This window comes from Carettochelys insculpta, chromosome 22 (assembly GCF_033958435.1).
Source record: "Carettochelys insculpta isolate YL-2023 chromosome 22, ASM3395843v1, whole genome shotgun sequence".
Lineage (NCBI taxonomy): Eukaryota > Metazoa > Chordata > Testudines > Carettochelyidae > Carettochelys > Carettochelys insculpta.
In genome coordinates this window covers 14526015-14552355 of record NC_134158.1, presented here as the reverse complement: position 1 = coordinate 14552355, position 26341 = coordinate 14526015, and the positions used below count along the sequence as shown (strand labels likewise).

General features: G+C 67.0%; 3 protein-coding genes across 15 annotated transcripts; all 3 read left to right on the top strand.

Moving 5' to 3' along the window:
• Positions 1 to 5070, top strand: HSPBP1 (HSPA (Hsp70) binding protein 1). Of its 2 annotated transcripts, none has more exons than XM_075015970.1 (9): positions 1 to 54; positions 772 to 851; positions 1356 to 1530; positions 1779 to 1992; positions 2383 to 2607; positions 2829 to 2984; positions 3281 to 3377; positions 3663 to 3774; positions 4432 to 5070. In XM_075015970.1, exons 3-9 carry the CDS (start codon positions 1402 to 1404, stop codon positions 4507 to 4509), a joined length of 1011 nt encoding a protein of 336 aa, XP_074872071.1. In that variant the 5' UTR covers positions 1 to 54; positions 772 to 851; positions 1356 to 1401; the 3' UTR covers positions 4510 to 5070. The 2 variants fall into 2 exon arrangements, with proteins under 2 accessions (XP_074872071.1, XP_074872072.1); XM_075015971.1 differs by having other exon boundaries at positions 2 to 54; positions 775 to 851.
• A 704-nt stretch (positions 5071 to 5774) lies between these two features.
• PPP6R1 (protein phosphatase 6 regulatory subunit 1) lies at positions 5775 to 20117 on the top strand. Of its 11 annotated transcripts, none has more exons than XM_075016189.1 (26): positions 5785 to 6029; positions 6940 to 7151; positions 7340 to 7455; positions 9048 to 9280; positions 9648 to 9834; positions 10192 to 10329; positions 10586 to 10651; positions 11118 to 11230; positions 11350 to 11463; positions 11540 to 11708; positions 11983 to 12135; positions 12610 to 12735; positions 13608 to 13672; positions 14036 to 14151; positions 14377 to 14462; positions 14874 to 14963; positions 15134 to 15231; positions 15927 to 15950; positions 16275 to 16332; positions 16606 to 16745; positions 17391 to 17509; positions 17844 to 18006; positions 18119 to 18198; positions 18400 to 18496; positions 18650 to 18763; positions 18968 to 20117. In XM_075016189.1, the coding sequence occupies exons 4-26, from the start codon at positions 9054 to 9056 to the stop codon at positions 18969 to 18971; spliced, it is 2547 nt and encodes an 848-aa protein (XP_074872290.1). In that variant the 5' UTR covers positions 5785 to 6029; positions 6940 to 7151; positions 7340 to 7455; positions 9048 to 9053; the 3' UTR covers positions 18972 to 20117. The 11 variants fall into 11 exon arrangements, with proteins under 11 accessions (XP_074872297.1, XP_074872296.1, XP_074872293.1 ...); XM_075016186.1 differs by lacking the exon at positions 7340 to 7455 and adding an exon at positions 6602 to 6812; XM_075016195.1 differs by lacking the exon at positions 7340 to 7455 and having other exon boundaries at positions 5783 to 6029; positions 17391 to 17470.
• Positions 20118 to 20422: 305 nt separating this feature from the next.
• On the top strand, positions 20423 to 23526 carry TMEM86B (transmembrane protein 86B). 2 transcript variants are annotated; one of them, XM_075016199.1, is made up of 3 exons: positions 20423 to 20488; positions 22134 to 22386; positions 22652 to 23526. In XM_075016199.1, the coding sequence occupies exons 1-3, from the start codon at positions 20438 to 20440 to the stop codon at positions 23044 to 23046; spliced, it is 699 nt and encodes a 232-aa protein (XP_074872300.1). In that variant the 5' UTR covers positions 20423 to 20437; the 3' UTR covers positions 23047 to 23526. The 2 variants fall into 2 exon arrangements, with proteins under 2 accessions (XP_074872300.1, XP_074872299.1); XM_075016198.1 differs by lacking the exon at positions 20423 to 20488 and adding an exon at positions 20516 to 20759.
• The last annotated feature ends 2815 nt before the right edge of the window (positions 23527 to 26341 follow it).

Below are 26341 nucleotides of genomic sequence, written 5' to 3'. Positions count from 1 at the left end.
GCCAAGATGGCGGCGCCCAGAGCGGGGAGCGGGGAGTACGGGGCGCAGTAGTGGGTGAGAGCGGGGGGCGGTGAGTGGCTGGGGCAGAGTGGGGCGGGGGCGGTGAATGAGGGGGCTGGTGGAGAGGAGTGGGGGGCTGGGGCAGAGGGGGGCTGGGGGTGGTGAGTGGGGGGCTGGGGCAGAGGTGGGGCGGGTGCGGTGAATGAGGGGGCTGGTGGAGAGGAGTGGGGGGCTGTGGCAGAGGGGGGCTGGGGGTGGTGAGTGGGGGGCTGTGGCAGAGGGGGGCTGGGGTGGTGAGTGGGGGGCTGTGGCAGAGGGGGGCTGGGGTGGTGAGTGGGGGGCTGTGGCAGAGGTGGGGCGGGTGCAGTGAATGAGGGGGCTGGTGGAGAGGAGTGGGGGGCTGTGGCAGAAGGGGGCTGGGGGTGGTGAGTGGGGGGCTGGGGCAGACGTGGGGCGGGGGCGGTGAATGAGGGGGCTGGTGGAGAGGAGTGGGGGGCTGGGGCAGAGGGGGGCTGGGGGTGGTGAGTGGGGGGCTGGGGCAGAGGTGGGGCTGGTGGGGGTGGCGAGTGGGAGGCTTGGGGGAGGACGGGGTTGACACTGCCCTGAGAAGGGGTGTTGGTCTGCCTTGGAGATCACTGAAAGGGGGAGCGGGGTAGCCCTCCATACCTTGTGACCCCCCAGCCGCCCAGCTTCCCCTCCCTCTGACCCCGGGCTGAGCCCCTGGTGACCTGGGTTCTTTCCCTTTGCTTGGGGACCCTTGCCTGGTGCCAGAAGCAAGAGCCAGTGACCTTCTCCAGGCAGAGTTCCCAGCACAGACACAGCATCTGGTAACACCCGGACTCCAGACCTAGGTGATGGAGGGTGGGGTTTTGTGGGTTAGAGTCTGGGGTGTGCAAAGTGGGCGTGGGTGTGAAATTACATAAGGGGGTGCAGCAGGATCACCTGCTGAGTCGGGCTCAGCCACCTCCCTGAAAACGTTGAAACCTGTTACCGTTGTGATGTTTGTGTGTTTTTGTTTCCACACTAATAAAACTTTCACCTCGTATGTTCTTGGTTTCTTACACGCGCCAAAATATTTTTTTTCTCCATAGGAACATAACTGAAATTTCCATCAGTTTGGGTTACATCGGACAGGTTGGGGGGCTCTGCTAATTTTAGGGGTGAAAAGTGGGGCCCAGTGTAAAACATTTGCTCACCCCGGGTTAGAGCTTGGGGCTGGAAGCTAGGAGCTGAGAGTCTTGGGTTCTGTCTCTGGAAGGGGAGTGGGGTCTAGTGGGTAGAGATGGAGGTGGCTTGTGGCCAGGATTCTCCCTAGTTCAGGGCCTGACTCCCATTGTCTGTGCCTTTGTCTGCAGGGGCCGTTGTGAGGCGCCTGCTCTCTGACCCCACACTGCCCCAGCCATGGCTGAAGGGGGTGCTGGGGGGAATCAGCCGCCGCGTGAGCATCCGCAGAACCTGCAGGGGCTGCTGCAAATGGCCATCACCACTGGCAATGCAGAGCCCAACCAGCTGGAGCCCATGTCTGATGAGGTGCGGGGCTGCATCATGTGGCTACAGGACTCCTGGGTCCTATCATGGCTCTGGGAGGGGAGTGGGGTCTAGCGGTTAGAACAGGTGGCCTGAGAGCTAGGATTCTTGGATTTCTGCCTGGTTGTGGGAGTGGAGTAGGGTTTGATGGTTAGAGCCAGATGCCGAAGCCTGGCCTCTGGGTTCTGCCCCCGCTGCGAGGGGGGTTTGCGGTGGGGCTAGGCGCTGACCCCCTCTCTCCCTGCTTCCAGCGGCGGCAGTGGCTGCAGGAGGCCATGGCTCAGGCATTCAGAGGGCAGCTGGAGGAGGTGGAGCAGATGAAGGAGTGTCTGCGGGTGCTGGAGGCCGTGTCCCCGGGAGCGGACAGTGGGGAGACCTCGGAGCCCACCGAGGATGACCCCTCACGCCAGGCTGGCGCGCTGGAGCTACTGGCCGACCTGTGTGAGAACCTGGACAACGCTGCAGGTACGAGGGGCAGATTCTGGGGGGCACATGGGTCAGGCAGGACGGGGGATCTCAGGGGAGCTGGGGTGTGGGGTTGCATCGGGAGGGCTGGGCAGGACTGGGGGGAATGGAGGGGAGTTTTGCTGTGAATGTGGGGGGCAGGCAGTTGGGGGCTCTGCTCTGGGGCCCTGCCCAAAGGTGAGTCTCCCATGGGGGTAAACCATGTGACAGGCTGAGCTGAGCAGGCCGGGCTTGGGGGTGCCCTGCTGGCGCTGCCTGAGACCCCCTCTATGGGCGCGGTTTGTGTGCGCACACAGGGGCGAGTGGTGGTGGGAGGCAGAGTCCCCCCCACTGGGTGGGAGGAGCCTCCAGGACACCTGACATCAAACTGGATCTCTCCCCCCGGCCCAGATTTCTGCAAGCTGGACGGGATGCGGCTGCTGGCTCACCGCTACCTGGAGCACCCTGTCCCGGAGCTGCGCTGGCGCGCCGCTCACCTGCTGGGCACCTGCGCCCAGAACGTGCCCACGGTGCAGGAGCAGGCGCTGGCGCTGGGCTGCATGCGCAAGCTGCTGCGCCTGCTGGACCACGACGGGGCCGACGTGGTGCGCGTCAAGGCGCTCTTCGCCATCTCCTGTGAGTCCTGGCCGGGGGCGGTGGGAGGGAGCGAGGTGCCGGGCTTCCCTCGAGGGGGCACCTGCGCCATGGCCATGGAGATTACTGGCCACCTGTGGCAGAGGGGCCCAGCGCGGAGCCCCTGCTTTCCTCTGCCCCCCGGAGGGCAGGAGCGGCAGTGCAGTGCAGGGGCGGGAGCAGGGCTCTGGGTCAGGCTGGTTCTGCCCCTCTCCCCGGCTCAGGCCTGGTGCGCGCCCAGGAGGGTGGCCTGCAGCAGTTCCTGCGCCTGGACGGCTTCTCGGTGCTGATGCGCGCCATGCAGAGCCCCGTGGAGAAGCTCAAGGTCAAATCCGCCTTCCTGCTGCAGAACCTGCTCCTGGACCACCCAGAGCACAAAGGTGAGGGGCCCTCGTGGGGGGGGTGTCCTCTGCCCGCTGCCCCCTGCGGGCCATGGCCCATCTCTGCCCACCGCTGGCCGTGCCCTGTCCCTGCCCCCCTGCCTGGCCGGGCACTGAGGGGTGCTGTTCTCTGCCCCCTCCCACCTTGCTCTGCCTCCCTGGCTGCCACCTGCTGCCCCCCCTCCCCCAGCCTCCCCCATCTCGCCCAGCCTGGTGCTGGAGCAGGGGACGTCGCCCTCTGTCTCTCCCACCAGCACACACGCTCCGTCCCCCTAACTCGCTGCTTCCCTCTGCAGAGACCCTCTGCTCCATGGGCATGGTGCAGCAACTGGTGGCTCTGATCCGCTCTGAGCACAGCCCTTTCCACGAGCACGTTCTGGGGGCCCTCTGCAGGTGAGATGGGAATGGGGCAGAGGCGGGGCTGGGCGCCTGGGCTCTCCCCAACTCAGGAGGGACACGGGGGCCGGGGGGGGGTGGAACAGGGGTTGGGTGTTGGGCACCTGAGCTCTCCCCGGCTCTGATGGGCACAGGGGCCGGCGGGCAGAGCAGGGGTTGGGGCCGGGCACCTGGGCTCTCCCCGGCTCTGGGGGACGGCACGGGGACCGGCGGACGGAGCAGGGACTCAGTGGGGAGGACGGGGCCATTGGTCTGTGCTGAGACCAGCCTCCACTGCCCCAGCCTGGTGGCGGATTTCCCCCAGGGGGTGCGGGAGTGCCGGGAGCCACAGCTGGCGCTGGAGGAGCTGCTGAAGGAGCGGTGCCAGCTGCTGCAGCAGCAGGAGGAGTTCCAGGTAGGTGGGGGGGGAGTGTGTTTGCTGATTAGAGCTTCCCGTCTCTGCCCTCCCCACCAGCTGTACCCTGCTCCCCCTGCCTGGCACTATGGATCTCCCATCTCTATGCCCCCTACTTCATGGCCACGGCCTGGCACTGTCAGTGCTACCCTCAGTTTGCTATCCCATGACGATCCCACTTCCTACCCGCTCCCCACTGTCCCGGGTGGCTGAGTCAGCCCAACTGTGAGTCTCTGCCATTGCTCCATCCTGTTGTCAGCTCCCGTTGCTCTTTAACTGAGCGGAGGGCCTGATCCAGAGGCAGCTGGCCGGTCCTCGCTCATTACTGCTCCCTTGTCTGTTCCCACTTCCCCGAGGCTCCTCCTGAAGCAGGAATTCAGCTGCACTCTGGGGAACTTCCCAGCAGCAGTGCAAGGACCAGGCCTCCTACACCCGCTTGGCCTGCCTGAGCCCCTGCCCTACAACCCCCTGCTGGCTCTCCCATCTGTGCTACAACCCACCCCCACCCTGCTTAGCTTGGGATCTTCACCACGCTGCTGGCCATGGGTTGGCGCAGCTGCAGCAGCAGCAGGCTCCCTGCAGCCCCGCAAGCCGCCCGTGAGGTGGGGAGGCCAGCCCCACTCACCCCCCTGCCTTGTGCCCCTTGCCTTCCCCCAGGAGGAGCTGGAATTCTGTGAGCGGCTACAGCACATCTGCTTCCAGGCCCCCGCCGAGGACAGCAGCATGGATCGGTGACTGCCTCCGGGAGCGGTGGCGAGTCCTGGTGTTCCCCCCGGATCTGTGACCGCCCCCGGCCCCTCCTGTGCCCCCTGGATCGGTGTCCGGCCCTCGCGTCTATGCCCTGTTCCCCCCCCCCCCTCCAGATTAACTGCCTGGTCCCGGGGGTTGGGGGGACAGCTTTTCCGAGAGGGACCCCAGCAGGGGGAGGGAGAGGGGTCGGAGCCGCCCTAGAGTGAAGGCCCCTTAGCTGGATCCAAAGCAGGAGCCCTTTGGCTTTCCATTTGTGGATCAGTGAGAGATGCCCCTGAAGAGATGCAGGCTGTGGGGTGGGGGAAATGAGGCACGGGGTGTCGCCTCTAGGGGGCCCAGGCTCTGAAGTGGGCCTGCCTCGGAATGTGGGGTGCTGTCTGGCTTGGGAACCCAGAGGATAGGTGCTGTCTCCACTGCTATCACATGTTCCCCATATCGGCGGGGCGGAAGGGTAATGAGCTTAGGGGGGTCCCAGCAGCGCCATCCCCTCTGCCTTTTCCTGTGTTCTTGTTACTGATGGTTTTCTAATAAAAGTTCTGCATTGGGTGGCTCCTTTCTGTCTCCAGGGAGATGCTGGGGTCCTGGCGGGTGGGGGAGCGTGGAGTGGGGCTGAAGCGTGGTGCTGTTTACAAGGGGACTGCTGCCTGCCCCATTCGGGGTGATGTCCCAGTGCCTAGCAAGGCTGTCGTGGGTGATGTCACACTGAAGAGAAGGTGGGGACTCGGTGCAGTGATGTCATGGTGTGTGTGGCATGAAAAGAATGAGGTCAGAGCTATTGTCACATCCTCAACAGTGCTACTAACCTGCTGATGTCAGGCGTGGTCTGGCTGATGCTGGGGCTCAGAATTATGATGTAATGTGATGTCACACAGAGCGTTGATGATGTCACTCCCCCAGTGGTTCTCGGGGTGAAGGAGTGACAGTGAGGACTGAGAAAGGTACGAAATGATGAAGTCACAGTCAATTACATGTGTAAATTGATTAGGAGCTGCACGTACTGCGCCTGCGCCAGGCCGCCTGGCGTGTGGGGCTGGAAGGAGCCGAGGAAGCGCGGGAACTGGGTTTGTCCAGGGCGCGTGCGCACGGGAGGAATACACGCGCGCGCCTTTCCCGCGGCAAGGGGCTGAAACGTACGCATGCGTACCTGAAGCTGCAGAGCGGAGTTTGGATACGCATGCGCACCAGCCTCAGGTGTCGAGCACAGGGTGGAGGGCGAGTGGCGCGTGCGCAATACGCACAGTCCCCAGCAAAACTGGGGTTCGAAGGCTCCGGGCATGCGCGTCCGCTGGGCCAGGGAGGCTTGGAACTCGCGTGACCGCGGCTCACCCTCTCCTTGTGGAGGTTACGCATGCGCCGCCTGCTGACGCGAAAGAAGGTCCCGTGCCCGGCGCATGCGCATTGCCCCCGGGGGGGGGCCGGCAGCGAGACGGGGCGGCGCCGTCAGAGAGCGGCTGCTACCGCCGAGTGCGGGGCATTGTGGGATCGCGGCAGTGCCAGGGGGCCCGGTAAGCTGCATCTCTCGGTGGCCGCCATATTGGCCCCTCCCCCCGCGGGGAGCGCTGGGACCCTGGGTCGGGCGGGGCCAGTTAGCGGGACCCCCTCTGGCCCACGGGCCCCGCCCCCACCCCGGACACCGCCCCGCCCCCGGGGGCTCGGGGGGGGCGTGGCCGCTGCAGGGGCGTGGCCGCGCGCGCCTCGGACGCCTGGGTTCTCCTCTTGGTGGGGAAGCGGCCAGGAGCCCGGACTCCTGTATCTCCCCCCCGCCTGACCACGTGCTGGGAGCGCGTCACTGCTCCGTGCCTCAGTTTCCCTTCTGCGAAGCGGGTTGGGACTGTGCGGGGTGAGACCCCCGGGGTGTCACTGGGGCAGTGCAGGGGGTGGGGCCTTGCTGGGGCGGGGGTGGGGGCAGGGAATGGGGCGGGGCCTGTCCCCTCCCCGGTGGCACCGGTCCCACCCAGTCCCAGGGCAGGGCCTGGCTGGCTCAGTGGGGCAGTGAGTGGGGTGCAGGACCCCCCCCGAGGGTCTCTCTCTGCACTCGGGGTCCTTCTTCTTAGCCCTGTTGCATTCTCCCGGCCAGGGCACTGGGCAGAGCAGCACCAGCCCTGAGCACTCGCCAGCTCAGCCCATGGGCTGGGAGCTGCGACAGGCAGCTTGGAGCGACTCCTCTTTCGCTGCACCCCTTGCGTGTGACCCGCGTAACCTTTGCGTGTCTCCAGCTCCGCCTGCCTGCGCTGCTGGTCTCCCAGCCCTGGGCCCCACGGGGCCGGGTGTCTGTGACCCCGAGTCAGGTGGGCGTTATTTGATGTGATGAGAGTCCGGCCTGTGTTGTTAGCTGCAGGCTCCGCGCTGTGCGGTGCTGCGAAAGCTCCACGTTCGTATTCTGTGTTGGGAACGTGCTTCGGTTTCCTTTTCCAGATTCTCCAGCTGCAGTGTTTCTGGGGCCATGCTGCCTGGCAGGGGATGTGGTGAGCTCACTATCCTGCACCAGGGAGCCTGGACCCCCAACAGCTGGGTCCCCCTGACGCCAGACACTGCACAGACGCAGAGAGACCCTGCCACAGCTGAGATCAGGGCCCTGTTGTGCCTCGCTCTGCCCAGACCTACTGAAAGCCGGTTCCTGCCATAAGGTGCTGCCCAGAGCCGCCCCCAGCCCCAGACAGGTGTCAGTGTGCCCGGTCAGGGTCCTTATGCTGGCGGGTGGCCGGAGGTGGCAGGCTGGCGTTCTGGGGTGGGGCCTCCACCCTTCGCACGCTCTCCCCTGCGCTGCTTCTCAGTCTTTTCTGCAAACCATTTCCTGCCTCTTCCGTTCCTCTAGCAGCGCCCAGAGCCGGTGGCTTGGGGAAGGAGCCAGGCCTCCACAGCGGTATCTGCCGGGCGCGTGTGTCCCCTGCCCACGGAGCGTGCCAGGGCTGGGCATTGGCTGCCACAGGGGTAGGGCCACGGATGGGCTGTGTGGGTTGGAGGGGGCCAGACCCTATTAACTATGCGGCGCTGGCTGAAAGTCTCACTGGAGAGGGAAGGAGTCTGGCCTAGTGGCTAGCGCAGGGGAGAGCTGGGTGCATGCTCCTACTCTGGGGCAGCTGCTGAGTCCATCTCCATGTGGGCACCAGGGAGGCGGAATCCCACCTCTGTCTGTGGAGGTTTGTAGCCTGGGCAGGAGGCTCGGTCTTGCTGAGAGGCAGGGCTGGGGTGGACGGAACAGAGCCTGGTGCGAGGGGGCCCTGATCTCAGGCTGGGGGCGGGGGGGGGGGGGGGTCTGTGCTGCCCCTGGTGCTGAGCGAGGCCGAGCCAGGCAGCACCTGGTGCAATAGGTTCTTCTCTGATTGGGCCTGTAGACACAGCCGGGGGGGGAGCACGGGCCATGCGGCAGAGGGGCCCATGCGTCTCGCTGCCCCCACACGCCCTGCTCTGGGAGCAGCTCGCTGCAGCTTGCCTTGGAGAGAGCAGTGCTGTGGCTAGGTCCTGCCCCACCCCCTGCCGGCCTGGGGCTGAGTGGGGAAGGGCATCAACCCTGGAGAAGAGGTGGGGCTTGGGAGAGGCTGGCTCATGTCAGGCCCCAGGGCAGGGTCTGGATGGCGGCTGGGGCACCAGCCGGTCTCCGGCTGACCGCAGCGGAACAGGTCGGGAAGGTGCGGGGGGGATGGGGCGCGGGGCCTTTCCCCACTAGGGGCAGCCAGCTACCTCTGGCCCCAGCTGCCTTCCAGGTTGGGGTGTGGGCAGCACCTGGCCCTGCTGGCTGAGGGGGTTTGAAGTATCTGGCCCCGGCGGCCTCCCTGATCGCCACCAGCCGACCCACCTCCCCGTCCAGTTCTCCAGGCCGGCCCCAGTGACACCCCGTCGGCCCATAGCCCTGCTCTCCCTCCCACCCTGCCTCAGTTTCCCCTGCTGGAGGACGAGGGGTTGAGACTCCCTGACCTCAGTTGTTGCTGGCCCTGAGCAGAGCCCGTCTGGCAGCGACTACCACCTCCCCTGGCCAGCCCCTGGGGGGTGTCCTTGCACGCTCTGCCTGGGAGGCTGTGGGCACCCAATGGGCTGAGCTGCCCCCCTCTGCTCCTGGGGGTTCAGCCCAAATTCAGCGCAGGGCTGAAACTGGGGAGGAAGCTCAGGTTTAGCTTGGTTGGGTCTGAAAGTCACTCCACGCTTTTCTCTGCTCCCAGGGCCCCCGGCCTCAGAGACAGCAGGGCTCATTCACTTCCACCCCCTCTGGCAGCTCAGTGCCCTGAGTGCGGGAGGGCATCACCAGAACTGGGCTGGGCGGGGGCTGTGGGGCGGGAGTGAGGGGCACTGGGGGCCCCAGGGCTGGGCTGGGTGGGGGCTGCGGGGGTTGGGGGGCGCTGGGCTAGGCGGGGGCTGTGGGGCAGTAGTGAGGACCACCGCCAGTGCTGGGGGCAGCAGGGCTGGGCTGGGGGGAGCAGGGCTGGGCTGGCGGGGGCTGCGAGGTGGGGGTGAGGGGCCCTGGGGGTCCCAGGAGAGAGGGATCTGCTGGTGCCGCCCCTCACCCCGTCCGGTTCCGTGGCCCGCAGGGCGCCATGTTCTGGAAGCTGGAGCTGCAGTCCAGCTCGCACCTGGAGACGCTGCTGGGCCGCGCGGACCTGACGCTGCCGGAGCTGCTGGACGAGGACGATGTGCTGCAGGAGTGCAAGGTGGTGAACCGCAAGCTGCTGGACTTCTTGCTGCAGCCACAGCACATGGAGGCGCTGGTGACCTGCGTCACCCAGGAGCCCTCCGCTGAGCTGGACGAGCGGCTGCGCTACAAGTGAGGGGCTGCAGCGGGGGGGCTCAGGGCTGGGTGCTCTGGGGCTGTGGGTCAGGAGTGAGGGGCCACGGGGGTGCGGGTGAGGGCTGGAAGCTCTGGGGCTGTGGGTCAGGAGTGAGGGGCCTGGGGGGGCGCTCAGGGCTGGGCTCTCTGGGGCTGTGGGTCGGGAGTGAGGGGCCTGGGGGGGCGCTCAGGGCTGGGCTCTCTGGGGCTGTGGGTCGGGAGTGAGGGGCACCGGCAGGGCTGGGGGTTGGGGGAGTCAAATCAGCCCTCAGCTGAGCTGCAGGCCTGGCGGTCCCTGGGCGGGTACAGGGTTGGGGTGCCACGGCCCCACCCCCCCCAGCTGGCAGGTGCCTCCCGCCCCCAGGTACCCGAGCGTGTCGTGCGAGATCCTGACGTCAGACGTGAGCCCGATCACGGACGCGCTGGGCGAGGACGAGGGGCTGCTGCGGCAGCTCTACGCCTTCCTGCAGGCCCACGGCGCCCTCAACCCGCTGCTGGCCAGCTTCTTCAGCAAGGTCATGGGCATCCTCATCAGCCGCAAGACGGACCAGGTGTGTGCTGGCAGCCCGCCCTGGGGGCAGCGGCTCCAGCCCTTCCCCTGCCTCAGTTTCCCTGCAGCCTGGGAGCCGGGGGATGGGCGTTGTTACTGTAATACCACTAATAGCGAGGCACTCGCCGGCCCGCAGCCCCTCCCCAGCAGCCGGCCTTGGGGAGGCGCCAGACGGGCCCGGGGCTGCGGCTGTTACCACCCCTCGGGCCCAGTTGGGTCGGCGGCTGCTTGCTGGGGGCTGGGGCGGCCATGGGCTCGGGGGCGTCCCGGCTGCCAAGCTGGGGGCTTCCCCCGGAGCCGAGTGCTGGGCCGGCGCACGGGGAGCCCCCGGCCAACGGGCCCTCTCGCTGCCTCGCAGATTGTGGCTTTCCTGCGCAAGAAGGACGACTTCGTCAGCCTGCTGCTGCGCCACATCGGCACCTCGGCCATCATGGACCTGCTGCTCCGGCTGCTGACCTGCGTGGAGCAGCCAGCGCTGCGCCAGGAGGTCTTCGGCGTAAGGGGAGGGGCTTCCTGGGGACCACACCCCTTGCCCTCAGGCCCCACCCTTGGGCCCCCAGACCCCGCCCCTCCCTGGCTGCAGGCCCTATCTGTGGGTCCCCAGTGCCCCGCTTCTGGACCCCTGCTGCTCCACTTTGACCTCTGGCCTGCAGGCCCTGCCCCATGACCCCCCCCCCCGCCCCTCCCCACCTGCCGGGCTTGCAGGGGCGGCAGGTCTGGAGTGGGGCACAGAGCGGCTGTTCCCTTGGCAGTGGCTGAACGAGGAGAAGATCGTGCAGAGACTGATCGAGATGATTCATCCCTCCAAGGACGACAACGTAAGCGGCTCTGCGCGGCCCCTGCCCGGGGGAAGGGACCGGGGTGGGGAGAACCCAGGAGTACTGGCTCCCTGCCCCCCCAACCACTAGGCCCTGCTCCCGGCCCGGAGCTGGGGAGCACCGTTCCCTGCAGACGGGTCTGTGCACTGAGGCCCAGGCGCCTGGGAGCGCCAGGCGACGCCACAAGCCAGCTGGGGGCACTGGGTCTCCCCAGGTGGCCGCCCCGAGGAGCTCACTGCCCAGGGCCCTGGCCCCCCAGCCCCTGCTCTAACCAGGAGCCCGCACTCCTCTCCCTGCACTGGGCAGAGAACCCAGGAGTCCGGGGCTCCTCCCAGCAAGAGGGACCTCGGTGTTGCTTTGAGGGTCTGTTCCACAAGCTGTCAGCACCCACAGGGCGGGGCTTGGCCTGGCTGCGCCCTTCCTGTCACCATGGTAACTTGGGTTTTAAACCCTCCATCCTTCCCAGCAACATTCCAATGCCTCCCAGTCCCTGTGCGACATCATCCGCCTGAGCCGGGAGCAGATCATCCAGATCCAGGACAGCCCCGAGCCCGACCAGCTGCTGGCCACGCTGGAGAAGTGAGTGCGGCTGCTGGTCGGGGGGGAGGGGCGCCCGGGGCTGGGGGTTGGGGGGCAGAGACCTCGGGCTGTCAGGCGCAGTTCCAGCCCTGTGACCGGCCGGGCGGGTGCCCCCGCAGGCAGGAGACGGTGGAGCAGCTGCTGAGGAACATGCTGGCGGGCGAAAGGAACGAGTCGGTCATTGTCAGCGGGATCCAGGTGCTGCTGACGCTGCTGGAGCCGCGTAGGGCCAGGTGAGGGGCGGGGCATGTGGGAGGGGGCGGGGCCAGCCAGCCACCCCGCTCGGGCTCACCCCTCCTCCTGCCCCAGCAGGCCTGAGGCTGGGGGAGTCGGCAGCTTGTATGGCCCCCTGGAAGGGCAGCAGGAGCTGGGCCCTGCGGGCTCCGAGGGCAACGCCTGCCAGGCCAGTCCCAGCACCCTCCTGGCCCTCCGCAGCTCCCTCCATGACCTCCACCAGCTGCTGAGGCACCCCCCAGAGGTAACGGGCCCCCGGGCTCCTGGGTTCTCCACCCAGCTGTGGGAGGGGGAGGGGGGGCTGGGAGCCAGGACTCCTGGGTTCTCTCCCCAGCTGTGTGTGTGGTGGGGCGGGGGCTGGGAGCCTGGACTCCTGGGTTCTCTGCCCATGTGTGGGAGGGGGAGGGGGGGGCTGGGAGCCCGGACTCCTGGGTTCTCTGCCCAGCGGTGGCGGGAGGGGTCTACCATGGTGCTCGGGGGCACCCGGATCCCTGAGCCATGCTGAGCCATCTCCACAGCACCCGGCCCTGCCGATGACCTGGGGGGTGCTGGACCCGCCACTGGGGAACACGCGGCTGCAGGTGGTGAAGCTGCTGGGCAGCGTGCTGAGCGCCGGGGACGCCGGCCTGCAGGAGGAGCTGCTGGGGCTGGATGCCCTCAACACCATGCTGGTGAGGGCGGGGGGTGGGGCTTCTGGGGGGTCGGGGTCAATCTACCCCCAGCCCCCGCCCTCGAGCTCTGCTGTTGTGTGAAGTCAGAGCCAGGGGTCCTCCTGGCCCACCCCCTCCTGGCCCAGCTCCCCCGCCCTGGGTCAGAGCCGCACACCAGGGTCCCAGGTCGGGGACGGGGACAGTTTTGCTTCATTTCCTTTTCCAAAGCAACCAGCTGCACGAGCAGCCCCCCCCAACCCCCCCAATGCCCCAGCGGGGTCCCCCTCTGCCCAGCCCCACAATGCCCCAGTGGGGTCCCCATGTCCCCAGCCCCCCTCCCAGCGGGGTCCCCCTCTGCCTGGCCCTGCCAGTGCCCCAGCCAAGTCCTTGTGTTCCCCGGCCCTGGGCGAGGGGTCCCTGGGTTACCAGGCCGGGTGGCTGGATGCAGTGCCTGGTCCCCCGCAGGCTCAGCCCTGAGCTCGCTGTCTCCCCCAGGACCTGTATTTCAAGTACACCTACAACAACTTCCTGCACGCCCAGCTGGAGGCCTGCCTGAGTGCCCTGCTGCGGGCTGGCGCCCCCCCCGAGGCCTCCCCGCCCGACAGCCCCGTCGTCAAGCATGTGAGTGGGGCCGGCTCTGCCGCGTCTCGTGTTCGCTGAGGTTCTCACCGGCCCCGCATGCCACGCAGGGGAGAGGTGGGGCCCCGGTGTAAGACAGATGGAGGTTCCCAGGCACCACTGAGAGCCAAACCAGGCGGCTTACTGCCCAGCCTGGGGTTCCCTCCTCGCCCAGCCTGGCACACGGACCCCTCTGCTGCCTCTGGCCAGTCAGAAGTCACATGCAATCCCCCTGCTCCTCCTGCTGCCCGCCTGCACGGCCGGGCCGAACCCAATAGCTCCAACTCCGAACGGGTTCTCCCGCACAGCCCAGCCCAGCTCTCCCCACGAGCGCTGTGGGGCCGGTGCGGACACATCTCCCAGCTGGAAGGTCGGTGGTGACGGACGGAGAACTGGCAGAGGAACGATTAACAGCCGCGCGTTCCCCCCCACACGTAGCTCCCTTCATACCGCTGCAGCAGGCAGCTGTCTTCCTAGTGTCTGGAAGGCCACCCTTTGTTGTGGGGGCAGCGGCCCCATGACGCAGGCTGGAGTCTAGAGACTGACGGGGGCTCCTGGGGTCCCTTTTATGCTCTTGGAGAGGGAGGGAAATTCCTGCCGAAGTCCTACTCGCAACAGAGAATCATGTGGTTAGGTGACCTGGGAACCGTCTCTGTAACTTGCTGGACCCACCCTGTCCGAGAACCCAGGAGTCCTGGCTCCCAGCCCCCTTCCTCTCTAGCCTACTGGCCCCCACCCCCGCCCTGGAGAGAACCCAGGAGTCCTGGCTCCCAGCCCTGTGCTCCCATGCAGCCAGTAACCAGCGGCAGGCCAGGTCTCTGCCCCTTGTCCCCGCCAGGGCCTGACCCACTGCCCCTGTTCTCCCGCCTCCGCAGCTGCTGCAGAACTGCCACTTGCTGTACCGGATCCTTTCGGCCTGGGAGGAGAACGAGCGGGCGCAGTAAGTGCTGGGCGGGGTGAAGAGCAAGACGCTCCCTCGGGGCGAGCCCGAGAGGCCAGGCTGCCGCTCTAACCACTCGGCATTGCTCACCTGCCAGCACTAGGGCTCGAATCCAGGAGCCGGGGCTGAGGATCCCCCCCCAGGTCCCAGCTGCCAGCCCCTGGCGCAGCGGCAGGGATCCTTTCCTGACACAGAGATGCAGCTGCCTCTGAGCTGGAGCCCAGCTCTCCTGAGCCTGCCCCCCCACACGCCCCACGCTGAGTGCTGACAGAGCCCCCTGCCCTCCAGCCTGCTGCCCCTGGGCCCTGCCCTGCCGGGGATGAGGGTGCTCTGGTGACGTCCCCCCCTCCGGTGCCTTTGCAGGGCAGCCGGCGGCCAGCGCAGGGGATACATGGGCCACCTGACGCGCATCGCCAACGCCCTGGTCCAGAGCTGCGAGAAGGGCCCTCACGCCGCCCTGCTGGGGCGGCTGCTGCAGGGTAGGTAGGAGCGGCTGGGGGGGAGGCCAGGCGGGCGCCAGGCCGGGCTGCGAGTTGCATGTGGGGTGGCGGGTGGGGCTGCGGCTGCGGCTGCCCCTGGGCTGCGGCTGTTCCCTGCCCCACAAGCGGCTCGGGAGTGGCCATGGGGGCGGCCCCGGGGCAGGGGGTGGGGGGCTGCAGCCCACGCGGGGGCACCAGCTCACGCCGCTGCCCCTGCCCTGGCAGAGCTGCCCGAGGAGGAGCGGGAGCACTGGGAGAGATTCGTCTCCGGGCCCCTGGCCGAGACCAATAAGAAAAACGTGGTGGATCTGGTGAGCTGGCCACAGGCCCCTCCCACCCAGAGCCACTGGGCACCGCCCCCTCCTGCCCGGGGCCACGCCCCCTCCCCATTGGGCACTGCCCCCTCCTGCCCAACCATGCTGCTTCCTGCCTGGAGCCACGCCCCCTTCCCACTGGGCACTGCCCCCTCCTGCCTGGGGCCACGCCCACTCCCCACTGGGCACCGCCCCCTCCCCCCCGGCCACGCCCCCTCCCCGGCCTTGCCCCCATGGCTGTGCAGCGGTCACCTGCAGTGCCAGCCCTGCGCCAGGCCTGTGGAAGCCATGAGCTGTCCCCAGCGCTCTCGGCCCAGTTACAGCCGGGTCCCCCGCAGCGTTCTCCCGGGAGGGGCCCGGCCGGGGGTGCCGTGTCCTGCCCGGCGGTGAGCAGCGTCCCCTTGGCAGGTGAGTGTGCGCCGGCTGCACTCGTCCAGCGACGACGAGGAGGGCGACCTGAGGGAGCTGAACTTCCCCCAGGAGGCCGGGCTGCAGCAGGTGGGTCTGGTCCCCCGGGGGGCCGGCTGGGCGCCAGGACTCCTGGGTTCCTTCCCCGGCTCAGCTCATGGGGCGCAGGCCTGGCCGAGGGGCTGCATCCCAGCGCTGGGCGAGGGGCTCCCGGGTGCCCTCGGTGAGTGCGTCTGTCTGTCCCTCCCCCCCCCTGCCAGGCCTTCGTGGATTACCAGCTGCAGCAGGTGACTTCGGCCTTCATCGACCACTTCGGCTTCAACGACGAGGAGTTCGGCGAGCAGGAGGAGAACGTCAAGTTCGTGCCCGCCCGCCACTGCCCTCTCTGCAGGGCAGGGAGCAGAGCCACTCCCCGGCCCTGGCCAGCCGAGCTGCCTTGCCACCGGGGCAGCCAGGCTGCTGGGAGGGAGGCGGGGGCTGTGGTTAGAGGCGGCGGCGCTGGAACTCCTGGGTTCTCGCCCTGACTCTGGGAGGGGAGCAGGGGGCCACGGTTAGAGGAGAGCTGGGGGCCAGGACTCCTGGGTTCTCTCCCTAGCTCTGTCCTGCTGGGGCTCAGGTCTGGCTCAGGGTAACCCCACCCCCCTTCACCCAGGCTGCGGATCCAGGGGGCCGACCGTGTGCCTCTTACTCGGCCTCGCCCCTCAGCACCTCCCCGGCCTACCCCGGGGAGGGGGGCAGACACTCCAGAATCCCCCTCCCTTGGCTCCCTGCTGCCCTGCGTAGAGACCCGGTGCTGTCAGATCCCCCACTGCCATAGAAGTGCCTGTGGAGTGGGGCACGCTGGCCCCCCAAGCCATCGCTTTCCAGCCAAGGGCGGAGTAAAGTTTAGCTCTGCACCCTGAGGCCTGGCTGGACGGGCCCCACCCGTAGGAACTCCCACTGCCAGCTGGGGGCTCTGCCCATCTGCCGGGCGGCCCCCGCACCTGGGGACCGCAGCCCGGCCCGCTCGGCTTCACCTCTCTGCATCTCTCTCTTTCTCTCTGCTGCCTCCAGCGCCCACTTCCGCCAGCTCAAGAGGTAACGACCCCCCCCCCCCGCCAGGGCCACCAGGCCGCCATGTGACTGCCCCCCCCCCCCGACAGCGGGGCAGGAGAACCACATTTATTCCCTAGGCAGAGACGCAGCTGGGCCCAGCCAGGTTAACTTCCCAGCAGCGCCCTGGAGCGACTGAGGGCTGGGGGAGGGCAGCCCGGACTTCTGGTTTTTCTGCCTGGTTCTGGGAGGGCAGTGCAGTGTAGTGGTCAGAGCAGGGCCCCTCGATGGCCACTTGCTCCCCGGTGCTGGGGGGACCCCCAGGTGGGTGTGGGCTCGGCCCCCTTTCACGCCGCTCTCCCTTTCCAGCGCCCCCTTCGACCGGGTCAGCAGCCTGAGCTTCACCCTGAGCGCGGATGACGAGAGCGTGAGTGGGGTGCCCCCTCCCCCTGCTGCCTTGGCCCTGCGCCCCTCCCCCCTACCCCCCCCCGGTGTGTCGCAGCCCTGCTCCCCTCCCCCTTGTGCGCCCCACGGCGTGTCCCATCCCTGCGCCCTCCCCCCCACCTCCACAGCCCTGCACCCCAGTCCCTCTGTCCCCTTCCAGCCCTGCTTCCTGCCCAGCCCCCTCCACAGCCTCTCCCTTGCCTGCGGTGCGCAGCCTGCACCCCCGGCCAGCCACACACTGACTCTCTGCCTCCAGCCCAACTCGAACCTCTTCGAAGTCTGCTGCAAGGAGCGGATCCAGCAGTTCGACGATGACGACGACGACTTGGTGGACGAGGACGCCTGGCAGAAGGAGCTGGGCTGCTCGGCGGGGAGGCTGCTCTGTGCACGGCCCAGGTACCTGCTCCCAGGGGTGCCAGGCACAGGCACTGGGGCCCGATTCCCTGGGGGCCACCCAGCACTTGCGGCTTTCTGGGCTGTATTCTCAGCTCTCCTTAACTTAGCGCATTGGATGTTCTCATGGATCTGACCTGAGGCTCGCAGGCAGGAGGCAAGATACCGGGGCGATGGGCCCGGGGCTCTGAGCCGGGGCGGAGGAGACGGGATACCGGGGCGATGGGCCTGGGGCTCTGATCCGGGGCGGAGGAGGCGGGATACCGGGGCGATGGGCCCGGGGCTCTGATCCGGGGCGGAGGAGACGGGATACCGGGGCGATGGGCCCGGGGCTCTGAGCCGGGGCGGAGGAGGCGGGATGCCGGGGCGATGGGCCCGGGGCTCTGAGCCGGGGCGGAGGAGACGGGATACCGGGGCGATGGGCCCGGGGCTCTGAGCTGGGGCGGAGGAGACGGGATACTGGGGTGATGGGCCCAGGGCTCTGACCTGGGGCGGAGGAGGCGGGACACCGGGGCGATGGGCCCCTGGGGCGGAGGAGGCGGAACACCGGGGCAATGGGTCTGGGACTCTGAGCCGGGGCGGAGGAGGCGGGACACCGGGGCGATGGGCCCAGGGCTCTGCCCCAGCCCTGTTCTCTCCTGGTGGCAGGAGCGGTGGCAGCTCGGACAGCGAGGGCGGCCGGGACTCGGCGGAGGAGGAGGACGCTGGCGGGGGCGTGGAGGATGGAGGTGGAGGGGAGGCTGTGGGCGAGACCCCAGCAGAGAACAGTCAGTGCGACCTGCGGGGGGAGCCGAGGCCGGGGGAGGGGTGGGGGTCTCCCCGGGCAGGAAGCACTGGGGGGGGAGGGGTGCTTGGGGGGAGTTGTTGCGGGAGGGGAGAGAGCAGGATGGGTGACTGGGGGAATGTGGTGCTGGCCAGTGGGGAGGGGAGGGGATGCAGCTGAAGTGGGCGGGGCTGGCTGGTTGCCATGGGTAACACTCATTGCCCCCCCATGGATGTAAATTAGGCGGTGGGTGTTTGAATATGCAAATCGGGGCCGTGCTCCCCAGCCCTCTGGTGGGCTGCGGCCCTGACCTCGCGCTCTGCTCCCTCCCTTCGCAGGTCCCGGCCTCGCGGCCAGCGCTGACCGGGGACCGGCCGAGCCCCCCGGCGGCGGGGGGAACACCGCAGCAGCTGTGTGGGACAGGCCCAGTGCGGCCACATCCAGCCCCCCCATGGAGAGGCGCTGGGCTCCACCGGCAGGCCCCTCCCCCGTGCGGAATAGGTGAGCCCCACCGGCCCCCCCCCCCGAGCGGCGGTTGGGGGCAGTGCCGGGGGGGGAGGCGGCGGCTGGGCCGACAGGTGGGGGCCTGACCCGCCTGGCTGTGTTCCTGCAGCCCCTCAGACGCCCCGTCGGGCTCGGCACAGGGACGCCCCACTCAGGGACCAGCGCATGGCAGCACGTCCTTGGCGCAGGGTGAGTGTCCCCCACCAGTGCCCCCTGTGCTGGGCGGGGCGGGGTGGGCGGCTGGCGGCTGGGCCGTGGGGGGGAGGGGGGCAGGTGGGCGGCTGGGCCATGGCGGGGAGGGGGGCAGCTGGGCCGTGGGGCTGTGGGGATGGGGGTGGTGGCGGCTATTCTGCAGGGACGTGGAACGACCTCTAACCCCCCCCCCCACAGCCCCCCCGGACCCCACCCCCAGAGAATCACCATGTGAGAGCCCCGCCTCGGCACCGCACAGCCAATCAGCTCGCCCGCCAGCTGCAGCCAGGCCCAAGTAATGCGGGGGTCGGGAACCAGCACGCATGGGGGTTGGGGGGGGGGGTCCAGGGGAATGCTGAACTCTGGGTTGGGGGAGGGGAGGAGCCAGCCCTGGCCCCATCCCTGCCCCCCCAGCCCAGCCCCCCCTCACCCTGCTCTCTCCTCCCAGTGCGGGAGGGGCTCCTATATCTACCTCTGACGCCACCTGGCAGCTCCCAGGGACCCTGGACGCCCTGAAGGCCGAGAGTGGCTCCCCCCCGAGGCCCCAGCAGCCGGCAGCCAGGTGAGGCCTCTGCCCCCCACCCAGCCCACCCCCCATGGCAGCCAGTGGGGCACTGAGCCCAGGAGGGACAGGGCTCCATAGGGGCTCCCCCAGGATCTGTGGGGCGCCCAAGCAGGGCCGTGGGGCAGGGAGATCCCGGCTGTGGGTCCCCACTTGGGTGTGCTGCAACTGAGAGTCATGCCCCCCCCCCATCTCTCCCCCCAGATAAAGCACCTGGGAAAGCTGCTGCTGGGGAGCCCGGAGCCCGGCCTGCCTGGGCAGAGTCCTTTCCGCCGGCAGGGCCAGCACCGGGCAGGGCGTGCACCCCTCTTTGCACTGAGACCTGCGCCGGGCACCAGCACCAACGCCGACGGTGGGGAGAGGAGCCTGGCACGCGCTAGAACCCGCCCGTGCCCCGCCTCCCGCTTGGCTTCCCAGGGCCCCCCACCTCCACATGTGAGCCTGTAGGATGGGGGAGCGCTGGCAGTCTGGGCCGTGGGGTGGGTCCGCCCCCGGCTCCTTCTGCCCCTATTTATTTCCCTGGCCTGGGGGGCAGAGGGGTCAGGCTCACGGTGGGGGAAGGGACAGCGAGTGTCTCCCCTCCCCCTCCTCTCTGGGTATGGTTTGGCGCTTTGGGCGGGGGGTCCGGGCAGCCCATGAGGCACCTGCCCTCTGGGCCCCTTCCTCAGCCTGGGTCCTAGGCTACAGCCGCCCAGCCCCACTCCACAGACACCCCCTCCTTCCTCGGGGACTGGGAGGGCAGAAATGGGCCCCATTCTGGGGTGGTGCGTGGGTGGGGGGGGGCAGCTGCACCCCCCGCACATGGCAAGGACCTCAGCCGCCCCCCATAGCAGATCGGGGGAGGGGGTATGCAGGAGGTTACCCTGGACACATGGGGCCCTTTCCCTGCCTCCCTTGTTCAGGGGCCTAGGTCCCCTAGTAGTCTGGGGGAGCTGGGGGCTTTGGCTGCAGGGCGGCGGGGGCCGCCACCAAGCAGCAGGGTTGGCTGAGGGCCCCCCCCCCCCCCCCCCGTCCACTCTTTCCCACCTCTGGGGAGAGGTTCTGCACTGCACTAGGTGGGGGATTGTAGCACACAGGGGGGGCTGCGCTGGGAGGGCGACGTGGGGTCTGACCCCTCCCTTTGCACAAAGTCTGTCACCCCCCAGGACGCGCCTCCTCCCTGCAGAGCACTGAGTCCCCATCCCCCCCGAAAGTCGGCAGTAGTCGACGGGGACGTCCCGCCCCCTCCCCCCCCCCCCCATGGCAATACTTCAAAGCTCATTAACAGGAACCAAAGCAAGTGGCCTTCTGGGGTGCCAGGGCCCCCCCCACGCCGGGGCCCCGCTCGCCTCTTTTGTTACTCCGGATGACAATAAAGAACAAGGGTCAAAGCCTGAGCCAGCTGCAGCCTCCTTCCGGGAGCAGGGGAGGGAGTGGCAGCGGTGCCCCCGGCGAGGGTGTTTCCCTGAGAGGAAGCCAAGAACCAGCCGCAACCCGCCAGCCCCTCGCCCTCAGCTGAAACTTCCCTCTTATCAGCTGGTGTCAGCCATGGATGAGGCAGGAAGACGCATCGATTTCCCCTCCCCCGGTCTTATCTCTGGCGCTGTTGGACCAAGGCGGGGGGGTGAAAGTCCAGGCAGGCACCTGGGGCTGGAGCAAACGCCAGTGAGCCTCCCTCAGCCCCAGCCCTACGCCATGGACCTGCTGGCGACAGACGCTCGCCACCGCCGAGGGATGGCAGCAGATGTAAGGGGGGAATCTGAGGCACGAAGACGTGACAAGGTGGAGGGAGGGAGAAACTTGGTGGCCTGAATCCGAGTTCCCTCCCCGCGCCCACTGCGGTGTCGTCCTTGTGCCGCCCGCATGGCCTCGGGCTGCAGCTGTTTCCACTTCAGTTCTGCCTGTTTCCTGGCTGCATCGCGGTTGCTGCTGGGTGCAGAGGGGAAGAGAGCCCGGGGCTGGTAGCCGGGTGAGCGAGGGTGGCCCCATGGCGATGGCCACATGGGAGACCTTGAGAGTGAGTAGCATTAGGCTTCAGGCTTAACACCCTATTGCTGTGACTGGTGTGGTACGGGCGGGTGAGAAGGAGCGACGTGAGCTCTCTTCCTGCCCCCTGCCCCACAGGGGGCACTCAGAGTTAACGTCGCTACTTCACCAGCAGGAGGGTGAACAGGGCTTCCAAAGAGGCTGCTCGCCCTAGAGGGTTTGGCTGTGAGGTAATTGTTCTATTGTGGCATCAGTAGGCTTCAGAGTGAACACCCACTGGCTGTAGCCGTCAGCCCGGGGTGGCCTTAGGGCTGATGTGGAGAATGGTCCATCCATAAAGTAGGGGGATTGTGGTGGGTGTGACGCTGGAAGTAGAGTTCAGTAAACTTGCAGCAGGGCAGAGGGGCTGGCCCGGGAAGTGGGGTGGGGATAGAGCAGGTGGAGCTATGACCACTCAGGAGGTTATTTGCCAGCCCCACAAGTGGGCCAGCGCCTGGCGTAGCTCGGTGCTGAAGTCGTTAAAGGGGCTGATCTATTTGGGATGATCAGTAGGTTTCAGAGCTCGCAGAGCAGTGGTGGAAGGGAGTCCGTTCCCATTTCCACCAGGCCACGCTTTAGCCTGAGATAAGACGTTAGCTGAGTGCTCCTGGGAAATCTCATGTTAGCCAGTAACTAGAAGGCCAAATACAATGGGTTATCATCAGGCTTCAGAGCAGCTAAGACAGGCAGCTGATTAGCAAAAGTAACAATATTCATTGGACTGTAAATAACTTTCAGTGTAAAGCCCAGGAAATAGCTACCAGGCCTGCTAGTTGAAGTAGGTTTACCATAGCTTTTAGACAAAGTAACTGACAAAATCCAATTTCGAAGAAACAATAGATCAGGTATTTTGTCCTGTTAACTCAGAAGCCCGATGATATTCCAACAATCATATCAGTAGGTTTGAGGGAACACGGTGGAATGCCTGGGCTCCGCGTTGTTACAGGCTGGCGTGACGAGAGGCGCCCTTGTTAACACGCTGACGGCTAGCAGGCCCACTGTGACAGAGCAGGCCGTCAGTAGGTTTCAGAGTGAACACAGTGGAATACCAGGCTGTGGGTTGTTACAGGCTGGCATGGTGAGAGACTGTTGGTAGGTTTGAGTGAACACGGTGGAACACTAGGCTGTGGGTTGTTACAGGCTGGCGGGGTGAGAGGCCGTCGGTAGGTTTCAGAGTGAACGTGTGGGCCAAGTAGCTTTGGAGCGTGTCTCATTCCAAGAGCTCACCACGGTGGGAAATGAGGTGTGGTTGCTCTGAGTCACATGGTGCTGTCCCCTGCTCCCTGATTGCATGGCAGGATGATGGCCAAGCTGGGAGCTCTGGGCTCCCCCCGCGAAGTCAGGCCCCGGCTGTGTTCATTTACAGGCCACCAGCCGCTTCCTTACGCTGCTGCCGTTCCTGGTGTCCTGCGTCCTCTACTTCGCCCTCTGGCTGCAGGAGCCCAGCTGGCTCAGCACCTGCGTCAAGACCCTTCCGGTCCTGAGCCTGAGCTTCTTCCTGTGGGCCCAGGGCCTGAAGGAGGGCGCCTGGACCCCCTTAGCCTACTGGGTCTGCCAGGGGCTGCTCTGCTCCAGCGTGGGAGATGCCTGTCTTGTGTGGCCACAGCTCTTCCCCCTAGGTCCATGGATGGGAGTGAGGGGCACTGGGGGAGCGGGAGCTGTGGGTGGGGAGTGGGGGGCACTGGGGGGAACGGGGAGTGAGGGCACCAGCAGGCTTGGGGGGTCGGGGGGGCTACAGCGTGGCAGTGAGGGGCACCAGGGGGGCAGGGGCTGCGGGTCAGCAGTGAGGGGGGGAGGGGGCTGTGGGGCAACAGTGAGGGGCACTGGCTGGGGCGGGGGCTGCAGTGAGGGGCACCGCTCTGACGCCCCACGCCCTCCCCACAGGTATGGCGGCCTTCGCTCTGGCTCACACCTGCTACCTCTGGGCCCTGGGCCTGCGCCCCCTGCTCCCCCTGCTGGCGCTGGCCCTGGCGCTGGTCTGGGTGGGGGGCTACAGGCTGCTGTCGCCCTGCCTGAAGGGCCCCTCCGTGCCAGCTGTGGGGGGCTACGGGGCGCTACTGGTGGCTGTGGCCTGGAGGGCCCTGGCCCACCCTGCCCCCCACCTGGCTCTGGCTGCCGGCTCCTTGTTCTTCATTGCCTCCGACCTGGTGCTGGCCCTGGACCACTTCTGCGCCCCGGTGCCCCACGTCCACCTCCTCGTCATGGCCACCTACTACACGGCCCAGTTCCTGATCGCCGTCGGGGCCTCCCTCGCCACCCCCCACCACAAGGAGAGCTGAGCCCGCCACCTCGCCCCCTGGGGCTGCTGGTGACCTCCGGGCCCCCTGCCCAGCCCACGGCCTGCACCTCTGGCGCCCCCCCTTCTTTGCCCCCCCCTGCAGCCCTGGGACCATTAGCTGTGGTAGTCCTGGGCTTCTGCCTGCATGTGCTGCTCCACCCAGGCCACGCCCACTCTGTCTAGCCCCGCCCCTCCCTCTTCTGCCCCCTGCGACCCACCCCCAGAGCCCAAACATGCTGGCCTGGGGAGAAAACCCTCTTGGCTGGTTTCCCTCCAAGGCAGAGGGAGCCGGGACCCCATTTCACAGCACTCCCCATCCCTGCCAGGCTGCTACGCCCCCCCACTCTGTGCAAGGTGCCTTCCCAAACACGGTGCAGTCGGGGCTGTCGGCCCCCGGCTGCGGCTCTCTGCCTCCCCTGGGCCCCAGTGGTGTTTCTGAGCCCTCCCCATCCAACTGCGAATTAAACACGCTGTCACAGGGGCCTTGTTTGATGTGCATGGCAGGGGAGCGGGTTCGGGTGGTGGGACGGGAACGCTGGGCTCTCGGGTGCGTCCCTCTCCCACAGCTGTGGATATGAAATTTCCCTACCTGTGCAATGGTGCGCCCGGCAATTTTCGGCATCACGCAGGACGTTACGGCTCCGTAAGGGGCCGACCTTGGTGCAGGGCCCAGCAAGTAACGAGAGGTGATCGATCTGGCTACGTGGAAGGCGTAGCGGGGCGAAGGGCAGGCCGGGATGGACAGGGCGGTGGTGGAGTGACAGCCGGCCCAGGGTCGGTGGTGAGCCCAGCATGGGCTTTTGCAGAATGTATTGAAACTCGGGCTGCAGCTCCTTGCAGCTGGTGTTAAAGCCGGAGCTGCCGGTGGGATGTGTCCCACCCTCGGCCAGGTCTCAGCACTGGGTTTTGTGACCCTTGGCAGCTCACTCCTGGAATACGTCAAGCAAACGTTCACGTCTGTGTGCCCAGCTCTGCCCTCCCGCCGGGGCTCAGCGCTCCATTTCCTTTAGAAAGCAACGTGGCAGCCCAGGGCCAGCTGAGTCCTCAGCGGCCATGATCCCTGTGGGACCCACGTTCTGTGGGCCCCAGCCCCTGGCAGGAGGCCAGTCTGAGAGAGGGGCTGCCAGGTTACTGGCTGATGGCACGATATTGCTGGGGCCCCTGTGCCCCTCCCCAGCAGCCCCCACTCCCCTCCCCCAAGTCAAGGACAGAGCCCAGGAGTCCTGGCTCCCAGGCACATGCAACCCCCCTCTAACCACAACACCCCACTTCCCCCAGAGCCAGGGAGAGAACCCAGGAATCCTGGCTGCCAGCCCTTCTGCTCTAACCACTAGAGACCACTGCCTCCCTGAGCTGGAGTAGAGTGGCCCAGATGCTGCTTGTGTCTGCTGTGGGGAAGCTGGCACAGGCCTCTTAAGGGGCAGTAATACCCAGCCCCACCATGACTGTGGGTCCCACCCTGGCCCCCCCATGTAGCAGGCAGGGCAGAGCGCAGTGCTGGTGCCGGTAGCGATGGTGAGGGGGATCCCACCGCTGGCACCAGTGCCTCTCCCTGAGAATTCATGGGGGCTCAGGGATCCTCTCTTAATCAAGTTGGCTTTGCCCTTGTGTGTCCAGGGGACATAGGGGCACACTACTAGGCTGGGCTGTCAGGGAGGTGTGAGGGGAGTGGGGCTGGCCGGGCACCAGGAGACAAGGAGCAGGAACTGAACCAAATGGTATCAGAAATCCCTTTGGTCAAAGGATGGACGAGTCCCTCACGGCCCAGGCCTGGCACCAGGTGCCCTTTCCTGCACGCAGCGCCCGAGCCAACAAGCTCCGTGCCCCGGGGGCTGCCTGCAAACATGGGGGTGGCAGCTGAGCAGGGGGGTCCCAAGGCCTTGCCCCCCCTCCAGCTGACACCACTCCCATGGGCTGGGGAACAGGAGGGTTCTGGGGCGCTGGGCACGCAGCATGGAGCAGACTCAGCGCAGGGCCCAGGAATCCAGCCCAGAGGCCCCATCTCCCTGCTCCCGCCCCACCCCAAAGCCTGGCTCCCACTGGCACCAGCCAGGCCCCTCCCCCATCTCTGCCCTGTTTCCTGGGGGCGTGTCTCCTGGGGCCAACACTGTGAAACACCCCTCCCCGCCACATGCTGGGCCTGGGGAAACTGAGGCACCCACTGGGGGGTTACTGCAGGACAGCGGGAAACACCCTCCCCCCACTCCCCTGGCCTGATCCCACTTCCCGAAGCCCATTCCGTGTCCCGGTTCAGTCGCCACGTTTCAGTGCAAACTTCTCCCACGTTTACCCTCCATGTGCCTGTTCATCAGAGCCCCCACCCCCGCCCGGCTGCGTTTCCTGGCCCCACTCGGGGTGGCTGTGCCATGCTGCAGGGAGGGTATGGCCCATGGAAAAGGTACCGCAGCTCCCACATGCATGGAGCTGTATGTGGAATTCTGCTGGCGGCTCCCCTAGCTCGTGGGGAACTCACAGCAAGTCTCCAGCAAAGGGGGGTCGAGAGGAGCTCTGAAGGCAGCCCCAGGGGAGGCCTGGGGGTCAGCACCTGGTCAGCGGGGGCTGCAGGGGCTCAGTGGTTGGAGCGTTGGCTGGCTCACCCGGTGCGGGGGGGTGAGTTCAATCCTTGAGGGGCCCTTTAGGGATCTGGGGTAAATAGATCAATGAAGGGGGGTGGTGCTGGTCCCGCCAAGGGAGCCGGGAACTGACCTCGATGACCTCCCGAGGTCCCCCCCAGCTCGGACAGGTGATGTGAAACTTCTCCCGCTCGGTGGCGTCTGCTGAGCACTGCAGCCAGCCAGGCGCCTGGCCACGGTTCAAGGGGGTCAGTGACTGAGCACCTCGCGGGGCTGCTACCAGAGCCCCCCAGGTGCCCCTGGAAAAACAACCGGTGCTTTACGCCAACTGCTGCTGTGTTTCCTTGGGGGTGGGAAACACCAAGATGCTCCCCAGGAAATGTAATAGAACAGAAACTGACCCCATGGGGGTCTGGGCTGGGGCTGGGGGCAGGGAATGGGGCAGGGCCTGTCCCCTCCAGGGGGCATCGGCTCCTACCCGGCCCCAGGCAGTAAGGAGAAGCGTGATGTAAGGCTAAAGGCCGAGGACAACAGTCAAGGCTTTGTTAACACACAGCAAAGCTAAAGGCCTCCAGGCAGAACAGCAGCAGGTTAAAGCAAAAACTGGCCTAGGTAGATTCTGCCCATGGGAATGCAGCAAGAGACAGAGCTGGCAAGTCACAGGGCCTGAAACCTCCCAGCATCAGGCAGTGATACACATCAACGCACCCTGCTTGGTACCAC